The following is a 23157-nucleotide window of genomic DNA, read 5'->3' on the forward strand; positions in this document are numbered from 1 at the left end:
CCTTCTCCCGGTGATTAGTCCAAAGTCACTCAACTGGCTTTCGGGCCTAGGATGAGACTAGAATTCACCTTCTCCCGGTTATTAGTCCAAAGTCACCCAATTGGCTTTCGGGCCTAGGATGAGACTAGAATTCACCTTCTCCCAGTTATTAGTCCAAAGTCACCTCAAGTGGCTTTCGGGCCTAGGATGAGACTAGAATTCACCTTCTCCCGGTTATTAGTCCAAAGTCACCTCAAGTGGCTTTCGTGCCTAGGATGAGACTAGAATTCACCTTCTCCCGGTTATTAGTCCAAAGTCACCTCAAGTGGCTTTTGGGCCTAGGATGAGATTAGAATTCACCTTCTCCCGGTGATTACTCCAAAGTCACCCAACTGGCTTTCGGGCCTAGGATGAGACTAGAATTCACCTTCTCCCAGTGACATTTTGTCACATGACCATGGGGATACTACAATCGTCGTAAGTGTGAAAACCAGATGTAAGTCACCTTTTTCCAGTGCTGTTGTACTTCAAATAGTCACTAAATGAATTTGTAATAATAATAATAATAATAATAATAATAATAATAATAAAAGTTGGAAGGGACGTTGGAGGTCATCTAGTCCAGCCCTTTGCTCAGGCAGGAAACTCTATACCACTTCAGACAAATGGCTGTCCAGTCTCTTCTTCAAAACTTTCAGTGTTTGAGCATTCACAGCTTCTGGAGGCAGGTTGTTCCACTGGTTAATTGTTCTCACTGTCAGGAAGTTTCTCCTTAGTTCTAGGTTGCTTCTCTCTTTGGTTAGTCTCCATCTGTTGCTTCTTGTCCTGCCTTCAGGGGCTTTGGAGAAGAGCTTGACTCCCTCTTCTTTGGAGTAGCCCCTGAGATATTGGAACACTGCTATCCTGTCCCCCTCGTCCTTCTCTTCATTAAACTAGACATCCCCAATTTCAGCAACCGTTCCTTATATGCTTTAGCCTCCAGTCCCCTCATCATCTTTGTTGCTCTTCTCTGCACTCTTTCTAGAGTCTCAACATTTTTTTTACATCGTGGTGACCAAAACTGGATGCCGGATTCCAAGTGTGGCCTTACCAAGGCATTGTAACGTGGTATTAACCCTTCATGTGATCTTGATTCTCTCCCTCTGTTAATGCAGCCCAGCACTGTGTTGGCCTTTTTGGCAGCTGCAGCACACTGCTGGCTCATATTTAGGTGATTGTCTACTAGGACTCCGAGGTCCCTCTCACAGTTACTACTATTGTAAATTGAGCGTTACCCGTATACAAAATCATCTATTGCCAAAGCTGGGGGCGCCGGTGTAAAGCTCAAAGGCCCCCCCCCCGTCCCTATTTCTGACAGCTTCCTCTAATACAGGCAGTCCTCGAATTACGACCAGAATTGAGTGTAAAATTCCTCTTGCTAAGTAAGACATTCGTCAAGCGAGTTTTACCCCCATTTTAAGACCTCGTCGTTAAGTGAATCACCACAGCATTTAAGTCAGTCACACGTTCGTTAAGTGAATCCGGCTTCCCCCGTTGACTTTGCCAGTCGGAAGGTCGCAAAAGGGGGAATCGCGTGACTCCGGGAGACTGCGACCGTCCTAAGTCGGAGTCGGTTGCCAAGCTTGTCTGAATTTTAATCCCGTGATGCTGGGGATGGCCGCAAACGGCTATAGGTGTGAAAACGGCCTTTTTTTCCCAGGGCCGTTGGAACTTTGAACGGTCGCTAAACGAACCTGTCGTAAGCCGAGGACTACCTTTGTCCTTTTTTTTTTTTTTAACAAGGCTCTCCATCCTGGCTTCGTTCTGTGGATTGAAAGGACAGAACGGCCAGCTCTTTTCCTAGTGACCTTGACGGAAGAGCTGGCAAGCCAATAAAACCGACAGACTCTGTTGCTTTCTGATAGGGATATAAAAACTATAATTACTTTCGGGAATGAGTTATGAGTCACGGGAAGTGAGTGTGTGTGTGGGGGGGTACGTTTCCTTCCCCCGTCCCCTTTCCACCCCCCCACCCCCACCCCCTGCCTCTGTTTTTCTTTTATTGAATTATCCAGAGGTAGGTTACAAAGAGAGTTAGCAGATGGCTGGCTGTTGCCGGGCGTTTAATCAGTTGAAATACAGCCGGTCGGGGACCCGTGGGGTGGGTGCAAATCCCGCTTCCCAGCGGAAGTGGCTTTTCTCCGAGGGAGCTGGGTTTGACTTGATGGCTGTGCAGGAAGAGCATTGTGGGTGGGGGTGTGTGGGGGGGTGTGTGGGGTGGGGGAATGGAAAGCAGGGCTGGGGCTGGGGGGGTCCAGCGTACCCCAGCAGTCGGCAATCAGATAAACAGAGATTTAACACCGACATTAACACCGGGTCGCCAATCAAGCAGGAAACAATATCTATAGAAGGGAAATATCTGTAGCTGAGGGTTGAGATGTGGGGGTCCTTGGTGCTCTCTGAGCTTGGGGTTTTTCTTGCAGACGTTGCATGACCCAGCTAAGTAATGGCATCAGGGCTAGAATGGAGAGGGTCTGCAGAGAGGAGGAGGAGGAGGAGGAGGAGGAGGAGGAGGAGGAGGAGGAGGACGACGACGACAGTGGGTGTCCTTGGTGCTCTCTGAGCTGGGTGGTTTTCTTGAAGACGTTTCATGACCCAACTAGGGAACATCATCAGGGCTAGGAGGGAGTGGGTTTTTTTTCTTAGACATTCTTCTAAACCAGCTGAACTCCAGATTCCACCTAACTAAATATGGTGAACTTTTGGCCAGTTCCAAATATTTTCTGGGAATTGAGCCCAATTGAATCAACCCAGCCGATTGAGGCGTCTTCAAAAGTGGCACGGATGACATTAGCTAATGTGGTAATGAAATGTCTGCAAGGAAATGCAAGGAAACCACCCAGCTCAGAGAGCACCAAGGACCCCACAGTTCTCCTCCTCCTCCTCCCCCTCCTCCTCCTCCTCCTCCTTTCTACAAACCCCCTCCCTTGTAGCCCTGATGATGTTACCTAGTTGGGTCACGAAACGTCTGCAAGGAAACCAGCAACCTCAGAGAGCACCAAGGACCCCACAGTCCTCCTCCTCCCCATCCCCCTCCTCCTCCTCCTCTTCCTCCCCTCAAACACCCCTCCCTTCTAGCCCTGAGGATGTTACCTAATTGGGTCACGAAATGTCTGCAAGGAAACCACCCAGGTCAGAGAGCACCAGGGACTCCCACAGTCCTCCTTCTCCTCCTCCCTCCTTGCACTGATGATGTTACCTAGTTGGGTCACGAAACGTCTGCAAGAAAACATCCAAGCTCAGAGAGCACCAAGGACCCCACAGTTCTTCTCCTCCTCCTTCCCTTCCTCCTCCTCTTCACTCCCTCTCCTCCTCCTCCTCCTCCTCCTCCTCTCCATAAACCCCTCCTTCCTTCTAGCCCTGAGGATGTTACCTAGTTGGGTCACGAAACGTCTGCAAGGAAACCACCCAGCTCAGAGAGCACCAAGAACACTCCCCCCCAAAAAATATTGACAGGGCTAATTGCCTATATATAAGCAGAGCAAACCCTTCTCTCTTCTTCTACCACTAGTGATGTTACCTAGTTGGGTCATGAAACGTCTGCAAGGAAACCACCCAGCTCAGAGAGCGCCAAGGACCCTGAAGTCTCCGTGTCTTGTTTTTTTTTGGTCCCTCCGCATCTATTATTCAAAAGCAGGAATTGCTTCTTCAGAACAAAAGAAGCAGGTTCACTCCAGCCGTGACGGATGGCGCTTTTTCTTTCTTTTTCTTTTTTTGCAGAATAAAGGGATTTTTGTTTCTTGCGCGGCAACCCACACATTGGAGGGAGTTGCTAAAAGGCACTTTCTCCAACCTGCTGCCTTCTGGAAGCTTCCGTGTCTCTGTCTCTGTCTCTGTCTCTCTCTCTCTCTCTCACTCACTCACTCCCTCTCTCCTTTTGTCTCTCTCTCACACTCCCTCTCCCCCCTGTCTCTCTCTGCCTCTCTCACTCCCTCCCTCTCTCTGCCTCTCTCACTCTCTCTCTTTCTCAGTCACTCTGTCTCTCTCCCTCTCTCCTTCTGTCTCTTTCTCCCTCCCTCCCTCTCCCTGCCTCTCACTCCCTCCCTCTCTCTCTGTCTCTCCCTCCCTCCCTCTGTCTCTCTCACTCCCTCTCTGCCTCACTCTCTCACTCACTCACTCTGTCTTTTTCTCTCTCCCCTCCTTCTATTTCTCTCTCCCTCTTCCCACTCTCTCTCTTTCTCTCTCCCTCCCTCTCCCTCTGTCTCTCCCTCCCTACCTCTCTGCCTCTCTCTCTCACTCACTCTCTCTCTGTCTTCCTCTCCCTCTTCCCCCTCTTTCTCCCTCCCTCCATCTCCCCTGTCTCTCCCTCCCTCTCTCTGCCTGCTTCACTCTGTCTCTTACTCACTCTTTCTTTATCTCTCTTTCCCTCTCTCCGTCTCTCCCTGTCTCTCTCATACTCTCTCTGCCTCTCTCTCACTCTCTTACTCACTCTCTCTTTCTCTCTCTTCCCACCCTCTCTCTTTCTCTCTCCCTCTGTCTTTCCATCTCTCTCTCTCTCTCTCTCTTGTCTCTTACTCACTCCCTCTCTCCTTTTGTCTCTCTTTCTCTCACACTCCCTCTCCCCCCTCTGTCTCTCTCTGCCTCTCTCACTCCCTCCCTCTCTCTGCCTCTCTCACTCTCTCTCTTTCTCAGTCACTCTGTCTCTCTCCCTCTCTCCTTCTGTCTTTCTCCCTCCCTCCCTCTCCCTGCCTCTCACTCCCTCCCTCTCTCTCTGTCTCTCCCTCCCTCCTTCTGTCTCTCTCACTCCCTCTCTGCCTCACTCTCTCACTCACTCACTCTGTCTTTTTCTCTCTCCCCCTCCTTCTATCTCTCTCTCCCTCTTCCCACTCTCTCTCTTTTTCTCTCCCTCCCTCTCCCTCTGTCTCTCCCTCCCTACCTCTCTGCCTGCTTCACTCTGTCTCTTACTCACTCTTTCTTTATCTCTCTTTCCCTCTCTCCGTCTCTCCCTGTCTCTCTCACACTCTCTCTGCCTCTCTCTCATTCTCTTACTCACTCTCTCTTTCTCTTTCTTCCCACCCTCTCTCTTTCTCTCTCCCTCTGTCTTTCCATCTCTCTCTCTCTCTCTCTCTCTCTCTCTCTCTCTCTCTCTCTCTCTCTCTCTCTCCAACCACAGAGCGGAAATGGGATCCTGTGGTTTTGATTTTGATTTATTCAACGCATTTATAGAGCTGCCCGTCCCACCGATGGGACTCGGGCTCACGTGCGATTAAACAAACAAACAAAAAAAGCCACCCGTGAAACGAACGACGTTTAAAACATTGCAAAATTTAAAAAAAATAAAAGCACATATGTCCAACATTTCTTGAACGCCTCATGCGGGGAGTCCTCGATTTACGACCACGAGGGAGGCCAGGATTCACGTTGTCAAGCGTAGACCTTTGCTGAGTGAGTTTGGCCCCGTTTGACGACCTCTCTTGCCACGGCCGTTCAGCGAATCCCTGCCGCCGTTAAGTGAGTCACGCGGTCGTTAAGTGAACCCGGCTTCCCCCAACAGGGGTCTCCAAAAGGGATCACGTGACTCCTGGACGCTGCGACTGTCGTAAATGCGAATCCGTGGCCAAGCATCCGAGGTTTGATCACGTGACCCTGGGGATGCTGTAACGGTCGTAAATGTGAAAAACGTTCATAAGTCATTTTTTTTTCCAGGGCGGTTGGAACTTAGAAAAGTCGATAAATATATTGAACCTGCTTGGAAAGAAATAATCATGTGGTCTGGAGAAGAGAAGGAAGAACAGGTGTTTCTGCAACACACACACACAAATACACACACACACTTCCCCACGGCCCTGTTTTGCAAACCACACTCTCAACAACATTTGTTGTTTCAAGGATGCGCTCTGGAGATTTGGTTTTTATCATCTTTGCAGGAGGCCATTAGCTAAAAAGGCATCAGGGAGGTTTCTGCAAAGCTGGAAGTGGATTTGCTCCTGGGGTGGGAGATTTAATTGAGCTATTTTGTTGGCAAGACGATGGGAAGATTCAATTTCTGTCTTGGCACCTGGCTGAGCGGCTTTCTCAGCCTGAAGAGCTGGCTGAGACTTCCACTCCCAGAATTCCCCAGCCAGCAAGCTTTAAGAGGGGTGGATTTCCACTCCCAGAATCCCCCAGCCAGCCTGCTTTAAGAAGGGTGGATTTCAGCTCACAGAATTCCCCAGCCAGCATGCTTTAAGAGGGGTGGACTTCCACTCCCAGAATTCCCCAGCCAGCATGCTTTAAAACAGGGGGGACTTCCACTCCCAGAATCCCCCAGCCAGCATGCTTTAAGAAGGGGGGGGCTTCCACTCCCAGAGTTCCCCAGCTAGCCTGCTTTAAGAAGGGGGGGGCTTCCAATCCCAGAATTCCCTAGCCAGCATGCTTTAAGAGGGGTGGACTTCCGCTCCCAGAATTCTCCACCCAGCCTAATTTAAGATGAATGGACTTCCACTCCCAGAATCCCCCAGCCAGCCGTGCTTTAAGCAGGGTGGGCTTCCTGTGTTGGGATTAAATCTTCAAAAGGAAAGTCTTTAAAACAGTGGTTCTCAACCTTTTTAATGCCGTGACCCCCCAACCGGTCGTAAGCCGAGGACTACTCAACCGGTCGTAAGTCGAGGACTACTCAACTGGTGCAGCACCGTTTGCAGAATGGGGCTTTTGGCGGGCTCAGCAGGGCAGAGACAGCCTGGACAATTCCTATTGGCTTTGGAAAGCCAATAGAATTAGACTCTATTCAAGAGAGTCTATTCCATTGGCTTTCAAAAGCCAACAGAATAAAAGGGAGGAGCACAGCTAAGGAAAAGGGGGAAAAAATGGCGGACTGCGTTGTTTGGCGACCCCCGTGAAATGGTCGTTCGACCCCAAATGGGGTCCCGTCCCACAGGTTGAGAACACTGCTTTAAAAGAAAGCAAAACCCTGGTTCTCCTTGGGCTTCTGTTTTTTCCTCCCACCTCTTTAACGAACATTGTGTTAATGCACAGGATATATCTCCACGTATCTCTCTATATACACATACATATGCATGTTATCGTACACCCACCCCCTGGGGCATAGAATGTGGTTAGCAGGAGCCATATGGGCACCAGCTGCACAATAAAAGCACAATAAAGCACCCATCCTGTAGATCTAAAAACGGCAAAAATCAAGCACCGGTAGCAACCATTATCATAAATCAGAGGGCCTCTTTTCGCCCCACCCCCACCTCCCCACCCACCTCCCCGCTGCTGATCCGGCTTTGGGGCTGATTGACTTGGGCAGGTCCCGTTGCAGTTTGTTTTTTTCCCGGTGGCCTCCCTGCATTTTGAAAGGAAGAGTGGTTGTCAAATTTATTTATTTATGAGACTTATATACCGCTTTAAGTGCAAGCACTCTCTAAGTCAGTGGTTCTCAACCTGTGGGTTGGGACCCCATTTGGGGTCGAACGACCATTTCACGGGGGTTGCCAAACAAGGCTGTCCGCCATTTTTTCCCCTTTTCTTTGGCCACGCCCCTGGAACCCAGTGATGTATAAGTGGTTGAGGATCACCACAACATGGGGAACTATATTATGGGGTCGCGGCATTAGAAAGGTTGAGAACCGCTGATCTAAGTGGTGTACACAGTAATCAATGTATAGATATATTTACATTGCCCCCAACAATCTGGGTCCTCATTTTACCTACCCCGGAAGGATGGAAGGCTGAGTCAACCTTGAGCCGGTGAGATTTGAACCGCTGACCTGCTGAACACAGTCAGCTAAAGTGGCCTGCAGTACTGCAATCTAACTGCTGCGCTACCTCGGCTCTTAAATATTTTTAAGGCGCTGCTGATTGGGTTTTATGGTAGAGATGGTCCTGGACTTAAAATCATGCATTTTCGTGCAGATGTTTCATGACCCATCTAGGTAACATCATCAATGCTAGAAGGGGAGGAAGAGGAGGAGGAGGACTGTGGGGGTCCTTGGTGCTCTCTGCACTTGGTGGTTTTCTTGTTGGCGTTTCAATACCCAGCTAGGTAACGTCACCAGTGTTACAAGGGAGTGTGGGAGGAGGAGGAGGAGGAGGAGGAGGAGGAGGAGGAGGAGGAGGAGGAGGAGAATTGTGGTGTTCCTGGTGCTCTCTGAGCTTGGTAGATTTCTTGCAGATGTTTCATGACCCAACTGGGTAACATCATCAATGCTAGAAGGGGACGGGGGAGGAGGAGGAGAAGAAGGAGGAGGATGACGACGACGATGACTGTGGGGGTCCTTGGTGCTCTCTGCACTTGGTGGTTTTCTTGTAGACCTTTCAATACCCAGCTAGGTAACGTCACCAGTGCTAGAAGGGAGTGTGGGAAGAGGAGAAGGAGGAGGAGGAGGAGGAGGAGGAGGAGGAGGAGGAGGAGGAGGTGGTGGTGGAAAAGGAGGAGGAGGAGAAAAGGAAGAGAAAGGGCTGTGGACTCCTTGATGCTCTTCGAACTTGGTAGTTTTCTTGCAGACGTTTCATCACCCAACTAGGGAACATCACCAGTGCTAAAAGGGAGAGGGGTTTGTGGAGAAAGAGGGAAGAGGAGGAGGAGGAGGAGGAGGAGGAGGAGGAGGAGGAGGAGGAGGAGGAGGAGGAGGAGGAGGAGAATTGTGGCGCTCTTGGTGCTGTCTGAGCTTGGTAGATTTCTTGCAGATGTTTCGTGACCTAACTAGGTAACATCATTAGTGCAACAAGGGAACAGGGTTGTGGAGAGGAGGATGAGGATGAAGATGATGAGGAGAAGGAGGATGAAGATGAGAAGGAGGAGGAGGAGGAGGAGGAGAACTGTGGGGTCCTTAGTACTCTCTGAGCTGGTTGGTTTTCTTGCAGGCGTTTCAATACCCAACTAAGTAACCTCATCAGTGCTACAAAAGAGTGGGGTTTGCAGAGAGGAGGAGGAGGAGGAGGAGGAGGAGGAGGAGGAGGAGGAGGAGGAGGAGGAGGAGGAGGAGGAGGAGGAGGACTGTGGGGTCCTTGCTGCTTTCTGAGCTGGGTGGTTTTCTTGCAGGCGTTTCAATACCCAACTAGGTAACATCACCAGTGCTAGAAGGCAGAGGGATTTGTGGAGAAAGAGGGAGGAGGAGGAGAAGGAGAAGGACTGTGGGGTCGTTGGTGCTCTCTGAGCTTGGTCGATTTCTTGCAGACGTTTCATGACCCAACCAGGTAACCTCATCAGTGCACCAAAGTCTCTAGAGTCAACCCTTACAACTGGATAAAATCCTGTGTTTTCAGCTGAGACCACGAGGCACCGAAAGAAACTCTGGACCGCTTTTTGTGGCATTCGGAGTTGTCGATGTTACCTAGTTTGGCTAGCCCAGCGGTTCTCCACCTGTGGGTCGGGATCCCATTTGGGGTCGAACGACCATTTCACGGGGGTCGCCAAACAACGCAGTCTGCCATTTTTCCCCCCCTTTTCCTTAGCTGTGCTACTCCCTTTTATTCTATTGGCTTTTGAAAGCCAATAGAAGAGACTCTCTTGAATAGAGTCGAATTCTATTGGCTTTCAGAAGCCAATAGGAATGGTCCAGGCTGTCTCTGCCCTGCTGAGCCCGCCAAAAGTCCCCTTCTGCAAACGGTGCTGCAGCAGTTGAGTAGTCCTCGACTTACGACCGGTTGAGTAGTCCTCGACTTACGACCGGTTGGGGGGGGGTCGCGGCATTAAAAAGGTTGAGAACCACTGGGCTAGCAGAAGGTCCATAAGAAAACCCACCCAGCTCAGAGGCCACCAAGGACCCCTCCGATCTCGTTTAGATCTAATCAAAGCAGGTGTCTCGCGGAGCGAGCGAGCAGACGAATGCAGCGCTGTTCTTGTATGGATTTATTAATTTCCCCTTGCAAAGGCAGAGCAAGCAGAACGAACAGATTGCAGTCAATTGTTGCTGAGTGGCTGGGGTTGAGCTGGGGAGAGACGCGCCCGACGGCCGCAAACACTCTGGAGAGAGCGAGAGGCGGTCATTGACCTTCAGATCGATCGCCAGGTCCTGTGGGGAGGACGGGGACAGGAAGGCAAGACCCTCCAGGCTGGATTGCGCCATTTGCCCCCAGCATTGGCTCACACACATGCCGACATCTAAACGCAAGCAAGCTCTCAGCGGGGTTTTTGCAAAATCAGCAACTGGAAGATGAGTGGACTTCCAGGCCCAGAATTCCCCAACCAGCCTGCTTTAAGAGGGGTGGACTTCCACTCCCAGAATCCCCCAGCCAGCCTGCTTTAAGAGGGGTGGACTTCCACTCCCAGAATTCCCCAGCAAAAATGCTTTAAGAGGGTGGACTTCCACTCCCAGAATTCCCCAGCCAGCAGGCTTTAAGATGGGTGGACTTCCACTCCCAGAATTCCCCAGCCAGCATGTTTAAGATGGATGAACTTCAACTCCCAGAATTCCCCAGCCAGCATGCTTTAAGATGGGTGGACTTCCACTCCCAGAATCCCCCAGCCAGCATGTTTAAGAGGGGTGGACTTCCACTCCCAGAATTCCCCAGCAGAAATGCTTAAAGATGGCTGGACTTCCACTCCCAGAATTCCCCAGCCAGCGTCTTTAAGAGCGGTGGACTTCCACTCCCAGAATCCCCCAGCAAAAAATGCTTTGTGAGGGGTGGACTTCCACTCCCAGAATTCTCCAGCCAGCCTGTTTAAGAGGGGTGGACTTCCACTCCCAGAATCCCTCAGCAAAAATGCTTTAAGAGGGGTGGACTTCCACTCCCAGAATCCCCCAGCCAGCATGCTTTGAAATGGATAGACTTCAACTCCCAGAATTCTCCATTCCCATCCACCACTGCAATTGATAGCTTTAGATTGGAGCAGCCACCAACCTCTGCTGCTCTTCTCTCTCTGATAGGGGTCCATGTTTCTTTTCCTAGGATTGGTCCCATCCTGGTCTGTTTCCTGAGAAGCCGAATCCCAACCCTTCCTGTAATTTCTCTCCGATTATCGTGTTGAAAAGAAGTTTTTTTAAAAAAATCCTTCTCCGTTCATTTACTGGCCATTCAAAGTTACAATGGCACTGAAGCGACATTTTCACACTCAGGACTTTTGCAGCATCCTCGTGATCATGTGATCAAAATCCAGATGTTTAGCAACTGGCAGGGACTTCGTGACAGTTGCAGCGTCCTATGATCTCGTGAAACCCTTTTGCAATCTTCTGACAAGCAAAGTCAATGGGGAAGCCGGATTCACTTAACAACCTTAGAGGTCATCTAGTCCAGGGCTTTTCAACCAGTGGTACGGGTACCACCTGTGGTCCATTGGCACCTGGCAGGTGGTACACGACCATCCTAGAAAAGTGGTAGCGGGGGAGGGGATTGAGCTGAACCGGGGGCAGCACCGCACAAGCCTGAGCGAGAGACGGCTGGAGCTGCAGGGCTGTCAGGGCTCAGCGGAAGCGCCAGGATCAGTGCCGCTTTCCAGCTGATCAGCGCTTCTTCGGGGCTGTCAGGGCTCAGCGGAAGCGCCAGGATCAGCGCCAGGATCCAGCTGGAGCTCAGCGCTGATCCTGGTGCTTCTGCTGAGCCCAGAAGAAGCGCCGATCAGCTGGAATGTTGCAGCCTCTCCAGGGTCTTGTGATTTACATTCAGATGCTTGGCAACTGATTCATATTTATGACGGTCACAGTGTCCCAGGGTCATGTGAAGTGACCAAAACCTGCTGCAACCACCCAGCAGACGGGGGGAATAAAAACCAAACACCCCCCCACCCCACCCCCGCTGCCAATCCCCAACAGAAATGCTCACAACAATGAAAACCTCGGACAAGAGGAAGAGCGCCACCGGGCGGGCAGGCAGGTGTCTTGCTCAGCTGTCGCTTGGGGGGCACTTTTTTCAGTGCCGCTGTAACTTCGAACAGTCACTAAGCGAACTGTTGTAAGTCGAGGACTACCTGTACTTTATCACTATTTTACTTTTGGGGGGGGGGTCATCACATTTTTGACACCTTGCTCGGCGACTGGTGGTACTCAGATGTTGCCATATCCTAAAAGTGGTACAATGGGTGAAAAGGTTGAAAAGCCCTGGTCTAGTCCAGCCCCCTGCTCAAGCAAGAGGACCTATACCTATATCTCAGACAAGTGACTGTCCAATCTCTTCTTAAAAACCTCCAATGATGGAGCACCCATGATTTCTGGTGGCAAGCTGTTCCACTAGTTAATTTTCCTCACTGTTAGGAAGTTTATTTATTTATTTATGAGACTTATATACCGCTTTAAGTGCAAGCACTCTCTAAGCGGTGTACACCAGTAAGCAATGTGTGTGTGTGTGTGTGTGTGTGTGTGTGTGTGTGTGTGTGTGTGTATATATATATATATATATATATATATATATATATATATACACATACATACATACATACATACATACATACATATACACATTGCCCCCAACAATCTGGGTCCTCATTTTACCTACCCCGGAAGGATGGAAGGCTGAGTCAACCTTAAGCCGGTGAGATTTGAACCGCTGACCTGCTGAACACAGTCAGCTAAAGTGCCCTGCAGTACTGCACTCTAACTGCTGCGCCAGGTTGCTTCTCTCTTTGATCAGTTTCCATCCATTGTTTCTTTGTCCTGCCCTCTGGTGCTTTGGAGAATAGGGTTGACCCCTCTTCTTTGTGGGAGCCCCTCAAATACTGGAACACTGCTACCATGTCTCCCCTATTTCTTCTTTTCTTTAGACTAGACCAGTGTTGGCGAACCTTTTAGAGACCGAGTGCCCAAACTGCAACCCAAAACCCACTAATGCATCGTCAAAAACTTGATGACCAAAAAAAGGAAAAAAGTGATAAAGTCCTCAACTTACAACAGTTCGCTTAGTGACTGTTCGAAGTTACAATAGCACTGAAAAAAGTGCCCTCCAAGCCACAGCCGAGCAAGACACCTGCCTGCCCGCCCGGCGGTGCTCTTCCTCCTGTCCGAGGTTTTCATTGTTGTGAGCATTTCTGTTGAGGATTGGCAGCGGAGGTGGGGTGGGGGGGTGTTTGGTTTTTATTCCCCCCGTCTGCTGGGTGGTTGCAGCAGGTTTTGGTCACTTCACATGACCCTGGGACACTGTGACCGTCATAAATATGAATCAGTCGCCAAGCATCTGAATGTAAATTACAAGACCCTGGAGATGCTGCAACGTTCCAGCTGATCGGCGCTTCTTCTGTGCTCAGCAGAAGAGCCAGGATCAGCGCTGCTTTCCAGCTGATTGGTGCTTCTTCAGGGCTCAGCAGAAGCGCCAGGATCAGCGCCGAGCTCCAGCTGGAGCCTGGTATTGATCCTGCCACTGATCCTGGCGCTTCCGCTGAGCCCTGACAGCCCTGAAGCTCCAGCCGTCTCTCGCTCAGGCTTGTGCGGTGCTCCCACCGGTTCAGCTCATTCCCCTCCCCCGCTACCACTTTTCTAGGATGGTCGCGTACCCCCTGCCAGGGGCCAATGTACCACAGGTGGTACCCGTACCACTGGCTGAAAAGCCTTGGACTCAAAGACCTCCAGAATTCCTTCCAGCTCTATTATTCTGTCAGTTGCTAGGAGTTGTGACCTCACCAAAGGAGGCAGTTACTTTTTGGTTGCTAGGAGACGGACATTGTTGGGTTGCCCAACTGCAGGACAATGGATTTGTCCTTTGTGGCTACTGATGGAGCTGAGATCTTGGGATGTTAAACTTTGGAGGGTTTGCTAAAGACGTTGCCTCTTTTGGATTTTTGTTGGGGAACCTTGATTTCCCAATCTTTAATTCTTCTGCTTCCTCTTTTGGAGAGAAGTTCCTCCTTCTCTCCTTCTGCCACTTCCTTCCCCCAGTAACTGCACTGTACTTCTCTGAAGAGGAACGTTAAGAGGATCCGGCCTTCACCATGAATAAGAAGGAATCCCGCGTCAAGAAGAAAAAATCCAAGGTGAAGGAAGAACTGGAGGAGCTGAAGAAAGAAGTGCACCTTGATGATCACAAATTGTCTCTTGAGGAACTCAGCCGTAAGTACCAGGTGGATCTCTCCAAAGGATTGACCAGGGCGCAGGCCGCCCAGAATTTGGAAAAATACGGCCCAAATGCGCTCACTCCCCCACGAACCACGCCGAAGTGGATCAAATTTTGCAAGCAACTTTTCGGCGGATTCTCCATCCTGCTCTGGATCGGCGCCATTCTTTGCTTCCTGGCCTACTGGGTGCAAACCATGATGGGTAAAAAAGCACATAAGGACAACCTGTATCTGGGTGCCGTGCTAGCCGGCGTGGTTATCGTGACTGGATGTTTCTCCTACTTTCAGGAAGCCAAAAGCTCCAAAATCATGGAATCCTTCAAGAACATGGTTCCCCAGCAAGCGCTGGTGATCCGGGAGGGTGAAAAACTGCTGATCAACGCTGAGATGGTAGTCTTGGGAGATCTGGTGGAGGTCAAAGGGGGCGATCGCATTCCCGCGGATTTAAGGATCATCTCTGCCATGGGTTGCAAAGTTGACAACTCCTCTCTGACCGGGGAGTCAGAGCCACAAAGCCGTGCAGCTGAGTGTACCAACGACAACCCGCTGGAAACCCGGAACATTGGTTTCTTCTCCACGAATTGTGTTGAAGGCACAGCTCGGGGCATCGTCATCTTGACAGGGGACCACACCGTGATGGGTCGCATTGCCTCATTGGCTTCCGGCTTGACTGAGCGCCGTACACCAATTGCCAATGAAATAGCACATTTTATCCACATCATCACCGGAGTCGCCGTCTTCCTAGGAGTGACGTTCTTCATCCTGGCCATGATTCTTGGCTACGAATGGCTGGAGGCTGTGATTTTCCTGATCGGCATCATTGTGGCGAACGTACCTGAAGGTCTGCTAGCCACCGTCACTGTCTGCTTGACCCTTACTGCCCACCGGATGGCGTACAAGAACTGCCTGGTGAAAAACCTAGAAGCCGTGGAGACCCTGGGGTCCACCTCAACAATCTGCTCGGATAAGACGGGAACGCTCACCCAGAACCGCATGACTGTCGCCCACATGTGGTTTGACGGTGAGACCTACGAAGCCAACACCACCGAGATTCACGCCGGGACCATCTTTAACACGCGCTCGCCCACGTGGCTAGCACTGGCCCACATTGCAGGTCTGTGCAACAGAGCAGACTTCAAAGCAGACCAGGAGAACATTCCCATTGCTAAGAAGGGGACGACTGGAGACGCCTCCGAGTCGGCCCTCCTTAAATGTATTGAGCTGTCCTGGGGGTCTGTCAGAGATATGCGGGAGAGGAATCCCAAAGTCGCTGAGATCCCCTTCAATTCCACCAACAAATACCAGCTCTCCATCCACGAAGCTGCCGACAAGTCCAAAGGTCACCTCCTGGTGATGAAGGGAGCTCCGGAGCGGATCTTGGAATGTTGCTCCACCATCCTGTTGCAAGGAAAAGAGGTGACTCTGGAGAAGAAGATGCAGGAAGATTTTCTGAACACCTACAATTATTTGGGGGGGTTAGGCGAGAGAGTCCTTGGCTTCTGCCACTTGTACCTCCCCGACAAACAGTTTCCACGCGGCTTTAAGTTCGACGTGGAGAAACCTAACTTTCCCACCACCAAGCTCTGCTTCGTGGGGCTCATCTCCATGATTGACCCACCTCGTGCGGCTGTGCCAGATGCCGTCGGTAAGTGCCGCAGTGCTGGGATTAAAGTGATCATGGTAACGGGTGACCACCCGATCACAGCCAAAGCTATCGCCAAGGGGGTAGGGATCATTTCTGAAGGCAGCGAGACGGTTGAGGACATTGCAGATCGCCTGAAGATCCCGGTCAGCCAAGTCGATCCCCGGGAAGCCGAGGCGTGTGTCGTTCATGGTTCCGAACTTAAGGATATGACTTCCCAGCAGCTGGACAAAATCCTCTCGAGTCATTCGGAGATTGTCTTTGCTCGCACGTCTCCGCAGCAGAAGCTGATCATCGTGGAAGGGTGTCAGAGGCAGGGGGCCATCGTAGCTGTGACCGGAGATGGGGTGAACGACTCCCCAGCCCTCAAGAAAGCTGACATTGGCATTGCCATGGGCATCACAGGCTCCGATGTTTCCAAGCAAGCTGCTGACATGATCCTCCTCGACGACAACTTCGCCTCCATCGTGACCGGCGTGGAGGAAGGCCGCCTGATCTTCGACAACCTGAAAAAGTCCATCGCGTACACCTTGACCAGCAACATCCCAGAGATCTCACCTTTCCTTGTGTACATCGTCTTCAACATCCCCTTACCCCTGGGCACCATCACCATCTTGTGTATTGACCTGGGCACCGACATGGTGCCCGCCATCTCCCTGGCCTACGAGAAAGCCGAGAGCGACATTATGAAGAGGAAGCCGCGGAACGCCAAGACGGACAAGCTGGTGAACGAGCGCCTGATCAGCATGGCGTACGGACAGATCGGCATGATGCAAGTTCTGGCCGGCTTCTTCACCTACTTCGTGATCATGGCCGAGAACGGGTTCCTCCCGTATACCTTGCTGGGGATCCGCCTGCAATGGGACGACCACAACTTGAATGACTTGGAGGACAGCTACGGCCAGGAGTGGACGTACAAGCAGCGCAAAGTGGTGGAGTACACCTGTCACACGGCCTTCTTCATCAGTATCGTGATTGTGCAGTGGGCCGACCTCATCATCTGCAAGACCAGGAAGCTGTCCTTCTTCCAGCAAGGCATGAGGAACAAGATCATGGTCTTCGGCCTGCTTGAAGAGACCGCCTTGGCGGCGTTCCTCTCCTACTGCCCGGGACTGGAAGTGGCTCTACGTATGTATCCGCTTCGAGTGACGTGGTGGCTGTGCGCGCTCCCGTTCTCGGTGTTCATCTTTGTCTACGACGAAATCCGCAAGCTGCTTCTGCGCCATCACCCAGGGGGCTGGGTTGAACGGGAAACTTACTACTGAGCTGGCCACCCCAATTACGCGTCTCTCCTGGGATCAAATCTTCCTGAGCAGTTTTTTGCAGATTACTCTGGCTTGGGTGCCAGTTGCCCCAAATATTGGTTTAAAATCGAAGGGTGATCTCTACATCTTGAAACGAATGGGCAGCCAATAATAAAATTTAACAGCACGATCTAGAAAAACTAGCCAAGGTAATTATTTGTTTGTATCGTGCCTTTATTATTTTAATAGATAACTCAAGATGACAAATGTATCCAACACACCTTCCTCCTCCTACTTTCCCCACAACAATAAACTCACCCAGCAGCTTTCATGTCTAAGGCGAGACTAGAACTCACCGTCTCCTGGTGATTGGCCCAAAGTCACCCAGCCCACTTGCATGCCTAACAGCGGGACTAGAAGAAACGGGACAGCCATTTGTCCAAAATGGTATAGGGTTTCCTGCCTGAGCAGGGGGTTGGACTAGATGACCTCCAAGCTCCCTTCCAACTTTATTATTATTATTATTATTATTATTATTATTATTATTATTATTATATTGATCATCGCACAGTCAGCCAGATGTTCAGACTGGATTTGGCATTTTGTCTACCTATCGAGTCCTTACCCAGGACCTGGGATAGGCAGATGTGGATGTTTGATGGTATTACAAATATCGTCGCAGGATGGAAGCAGTTCCTAGTAAGGCCGCCTTTTGCAATTTACTAATAGCGAATTTGTCAATGCCAATGGTGTTCAAGTGGTGCTCCAGTTGTTTTGGGATTGCACCCAAGGAGCCTATCACTATTGGTACTACCCTTGATTGCTTTTGCCACAGTCTTTCTATTTCTATTTGTAGGTCTTTGTATTTTGTTATCTTCTCCAGTTCTTTCTCTTCTATTCTGCTATCTCCAGGCACTGCCACGTCCACTATCCAGACTTTTTGTCTTTCTTATCGACAATTGTTAAGTCTGGGGTGTTATGTTGCAAGTGCTTGTCTGTTTGAATTCTGAAGTCCCAGAGCAGTTTAATTTTATCATTTTCTATGACTTTCTCTATATTATTATTATTATTATTATTATTATTATTATTATTATTATTAGAACTCCCCATCTCCTGGGGATTGGCCCAAAGTTGTCCAACCGGCTCTCCTGCATATGTTTTAGTCTCTTCTCTGATTTTTTTCCAAATTCTCAAAAAAACTCTCCTTTAAAAAAGAGCATTCTGTCCTTCACAACAGAGGCAGCGAGCCGTGTTCCAAATTGCACACAACAGAGGCCCCTTCGGTCTGCCCGGCAACTGGTGGAGTCAGCAAATTTTGGGTCTGGGCTGGTGGGAGGGGGACAGGAACGACTGCGGCTTCAACCTTCAACCTTCGCTGAGTAGTTTTCCCTCCGACGCCCAGGGTTGCGTTATTGATCGACTCAACTTTTAAAAATAAAAGGAATATTAAGAGAGTCGGGGTGCTTTGTGGAGAAGTGGGAAAAAAGCCAAGAGTCCCATTTAGTCCACCAGGCCTCCCTGCCTGCCTGCAGATGGACGGATGCGGCCCCAGGAAGAAACGCCGGCAATGTACAGACATTGGGAAAAGCACGCAGACACACAAACACACAGACTCACTCACACTCTTCCCCAAGCCTGAGGACTACAAGTAGTCCTCAAGTTACAACGCCAATTTAGCCCAAAATTTATACTGCATGTAGTTTTGGTCACCACGATGTAAAAAAGATGCTGAGACTCTAGAAAGAGTGCAGAGAAGAGCAACAAAGATGATCAGGGGACTGGAAACTAAAACATATAAGGAATGGCTGCTGGAATTGGGAATGTCTAGTTCAGTGGTTCTCAACCTTTTTAATGCTGTGACCCCCAACCGGTCGTAAGTTGAGGACTACTCAACCGGTCGTAAGTCGAGGACTACTCAACTGGTGCAGCACCGTTTGCAGAATGGGACTTTTGGTGGGCTCAGCAGGGCAGAGACAGCATGGACAATTCCTATTGGCTTTTGAAAGCCAATAGAATTAGACTCTATTCAAGAGAGTCTATTCTATTGGCTTTCAAAAGCCAATAGAATAAAAGGGAGTAGCACAGCTAAGGAAAAGGGGAAAAAAATGGCGGACTGCGTTGTTTGGCGACCCCTGTTAAATGGTCGTTTGACCCCAAATGGGGTCCTGACCCACAGGTTGAGAACCACTGGTCTCGTTTAATGAAGAGAAGGATGAGGGGGGACATGATAGCTGTGTTCCAGTATCTCAGGGGCTGCCCCAAAGAAGAGGGAGTCAAGCTGTTCTCCAAAGCACCTGAAGGCAGGACAAGAAGCAACGGGTGGAAATAATCAAGGAGAGAAGCAACCTAGAACTAAAGAGAAATTTCCTGACAGTGAGAACAATTAACCAGTGGAACCACCTGCCTCCAGAAATTTTGGCTGCGTCATGAGTGGAGGATTAGTTGACTTCCAAGATTTCTTCCAACTCTGCTATTCCAACATATACATATGTTCTTCATATATGTTTAAATGTGTGTTATGTATGTGTATACTTTGAGAGCAAGCAACTAAATTTCATTTTTCATGTGTGCCGTTGTGCCCACAGTAAAAAACGACAATAAAGGTTTTCTATTCTATTCTATTCTATTCTATTCTATTCTATTCTATTCTATTCTATTCTATTCTATTCTATTCTATTCTATTCCATTCCATTCCATATTTTCTATTCTATCCATTCCACATTTTCTATTCTATTCTATTCTATTCTATTCTATTCTATTCTATTCTATTCTATTCTATTCTATTCTATTCTATTCCATTCCATATTTTCTATTCCATTCCATTCTATTCCATTCCATATTTTCTATTCTATCCATTCCACATTTTCTATTCTATTCTATTCTATTCTATTCTATTCTATTCTATTCTATTCTATTCCATTCCATTCCATTGAATTCCATTCCATATTTTCTATTCCATTCCATTCCATTCCATATTTTCTATTCTATTCTATTCTATTCTGTTCTGTTCTATTCTATTCCATTCCATTCCATTCCATTCCATATTTTCTATTCTATTCTATTCTATTCTATTCTATTCCATTCCATTCCATTCCATTCCATATTTTCTATTCTATCCATTCCACATTTTCTATTCTATTCTATTCTATTCTATTCTATTCTATTCCATTCCATTCTATTCCATTTCATTCCATTCCATATTTTCTATTCTATTCCATTCCATTCCATTCCATTCCATATTTTCTATTCCATTCCATTCCATTCCATTCCATATTTTCTATTCTATTCTATTCTATTCTATTCTATTCTATTCTATTCTATTCTATTCTATTCTATTCTATTCTATTCCATATTTTCTATCCTATCCTATCCTATCCCATCGTATTCCATTCTATTCCATTCCATATTTTCTACTCTATTCTACTGAGTGAAACAATTGTTAAGTGAGTTTTGCCCCATTTTACGACTTTCCTTGCCACAGTTGTTAAGTGAACTGTTCCATTTGCCAACTTAGTAACCCGGTTGTTAAGTGAATCTGGCTTCCCCCATTGCTTTTGCTTGTCAGAAGGTCGCAAAAGTGGATTGCATGACCCTGGGACACTGCCACCGTCATAAATATGAAGCAGTTGCCCAACATCTGAGTTTTGATCACGTGACCAGGGGTGTGTGGAAAATGGTCATAATTCTCTTTTTTTCAGGGCCGTTATAAGTTTGAACGGTCACTAAACAAATGTTTGTTAAGTCGAGGACGGCCTGTATGTCTGAGGACTGCTGTGGTTTGGGGCTTAAAACAGGGTCCCCCGACTTTACGGGTTGGTGGGGGGGGGGGGTAGAGGGATTGCTCCGTGTCAGCAGCCTGCACACAGCACCTACCAAGCCTGCTGCTTGCGTGTGTGTGTGTGCGTGTGCGTGTGCGTGCCTGCTTGCTGGCTGTTTCCGTGGTCCCAGTTGCAAACCCCTCACGGGTCATGGGTGGGCCGTAGCCCAGAGGTTGGGGACCCCTGGTGTAAAAGAAACCGTGGGGCAGTTGAAGGAGTCCCAGGTTCAAATGCTCCTCGGGTGGTGAATTTATTTGGCACGCCCAGAGATGTACTGGAGGAGCAGGTGATGTCCAAATTTGCAAGATGCCTACGCTAACGAAACAGGTGGAGTTTCAATCATCACACAAGCCTGCGGATTTTGACACACCCACACCCACGCCAACCTCCATGGCTATCCCTTTTTTTTTTCTCTTTCTCTCTTTTTTCTTTTCCTTCCTTCCTTCCTTCCTCCCTCTTTCTTTCTTTCTTTCTTTCTTTCTTTTTCTTTCTTTATTTCTTCTTCCTTCCTTCCTCCCTCTTCTTTCTTTCTTCCTCCCTCCCTCCCTTCCTCTTTCTTTCTTTCCTTCTTTCTTTCTTTATTTTTCTTTCTCTCTTTTCTTTCTTTTTCTCTCTTTTTCTCTCTTTCTTTCTTCATCCCTCCCTCCCTCTTCTTTCATTCTTTCTTTTTCCCTCCCTCCCTCCTTTCTCTTTCTTTATTTTTCTTTCTCTTTTCTTTCTCTTTCTTTCTTTCTTTCTTCTTCCTCCTCCCTCCCTCCCTCTTCTTTCTTTCTTTCTTTCTTTCTTTCTTTCTTTCTTTCTTTCTTTCTTTCTTTCTCCCTCCCTCCCTCCCTCCTTTCTCTTTCTTTATTTTTCTTTCTTTCTCTTTTCTTTTCTTTCTTTCTCTTTCTTTCTTTCTTTTTCTTTCTTATTCCTTCCTCCCTCCCTCCCTCTTCTTTCTTTCTTTCTTTCTTTCTTTCTTTCTTTCTTTCTTTCTTTCTTTCTTTCTTTCTTTCTTTCTTTCTTTCTTTCCTCCCTCCCTTCCTTCCTTCCTTCCTTCCTTCCTTTTGAGTTGGAATCAGGAAGTTTATCTCTCTAGTGGTTGTTTGCAGCATTTTGCGTTTCTTTTTTTTTTTTTTGCACTTTATTAAGAGCTATGCCATAATACCACTATAAACCACTCTCAGATCCATTAATAAACGCTGCTCTCTAATTTTAGAGCTCTTTCGTTTTCAAGTAGTAAGTAAAAATTGGATATAAATGCTTCAATTTTATGCGTATCTTTTTCTCCTTTCCTGCAGTCATTAGGGTTTGAGAGTTGGGAAAAGGATGAAGAGGGTCTGTTTTGCATCCAGAAAATTTTAAGCTCTCGGCATCTGGAGGAAAAGTTGGCAAAAACAACAACAACAACAACCAACAACCAACTGTTTAAAACCTAGAAAGTGACTGTTCAGCTGCGATAATTTTTAGCTGGGAAAACAGCCAGAGAAAAATAAGTCAGTAGCTTGGGTTTCTTTATTCAGAACAGTAAAAAAAATAAAATAAAATATACAGTAGTTCTGCTAGCTCTTTTCCAACTATTTTACTACTGCAGGTAGTCCTCAACTTATGACCACAACCGAGCCCCAAACCTCCGTTGCTAAGCAAGACAGTTGTTAAGTGAGTTTTCTCCCATTATATGATCTTTCCTGACACGGTCGTTAAGCGAACCCCGACGGTTGTTAAATCAGTAACCTGCTTGTTAAATGCGTCTGGCTTTTGCCATTGACTTTGCTTCTCACGTGACCCCAGGACACCGCAACCGTCATAGATACATGCCAGTTGCTGAGCCTCCAAATTTTGATCAGGTGACCCTGAGGACGCTGCAACGGTTGTTAAGCGTGACATTTTTTCCCCCCATTGCTGTTGTAAACTTCAGACGGTCACTAAACGAAGGCTTGTAACTCAAGGCCTACCTGTATAAATCTGTCCCCCCCGCCCCCCCGTTCTCTTTGGCTGCCTGGTTCAACCCCAAAGCCAGCCAGCCTGTTGCTGAAATCAGCAAGGTGGCATGGGAAGCGGGTTGGGGGTCACCCCAGTGGGGTTTTGCGCCCCCCTTTTCCCCCCCAAATCAGACAGCACAAAGGAATATTGTTCAGGCGCCCTCCCTCCGCGCCCATTCCCATCGTTTGAGCCGCGCATCCTTCGGTGCTCAATTCAAGCTTTGCCACGCTGGCGCTGCGCCAATGCAGCTCTTCTCTGCTTGCTGGGCTGTTTAGGATGCGAGCCGTGTTTGGTGACTGAATCGGCAGGTCGGGCGGGTCAGGAAGCGCGTCTGGCTGGGGGGTCCGGCGGATCTGAGGGGGTATTATGTGGTCTCTCGGGGCTTTTGCTGGGCTGCGCCCGAGAATCCAGGGGAGCCGCGTAAGACGCTGAACTGGAGAAGGAGTGGGGTCCAAAAAGGATCCCTCTTTGTGGTACCCACGTGTTTTATGACAGGGGTGAGGTTGGGAGGCCAGATGTTCTTCCCCCACCCCACTTAAATCAGAGGGAGGAAGGGAGGGATCGTGGTGG

At 48.8% G+C, this 23157-nt stretch overlaps 2 protein-coding genes across 2 annotated transcripts in view; both read left to right on the plus strand.

Annotated features, from left to right (window-relative positions):
• The window catches only part of TMEM211 (transmembrane protein 211), an 85775-nt gene that overhangs the window by 49970 nt on the left and 12648 nt on the right, over positions 1 to 23157 (plus strand). The gene's annotated exons all lie outside the window — the stretch shown is intronic.
• LOC120316535 (sodium/potassium-transporting ATPase subunit alpha-2-like) lies at positions 13558 to 16984 on the plus strand. The gene has a single exon (XM_039362250.1). It carries the CDS (start codon positions 13799 to 13801, stop codon positions 16826 to 16828), a length of 3030 nt encoding a protein of 1009 aa, XP_039218184.1. The 5' UTR covers positions 13558 to 13798; the 3' UTR covers positions 16829 to 16984.

The sequence above is a fragment of the Crotalus tigris genome, unplaced genomic scaffold, assembly GCF_016545835.1.
Source record: "Crotalus tigris isolate CLP2741 ecotype Arizona unplaced genomic scaffold, ASM1654583v1 scf7180000019405.536791, whole genome shotgun sequence".
Taxonomy (NCBI): Eukaryota; Metazoa; Chordata; class Lepidosauria; order Squamata; family Viperidae; genus Crotalus; species Crotalus tigris.

What these genes read in the sequence shown, in the direction of transcription:
- LOC120316535 (XM_039362250.1), top strand. Translation starts at nt 13,799, where the DNA reads ATGAATAAGAAGGAATCCCGCGTCAAGAAGAAAAAATCCAAGGTGAAG.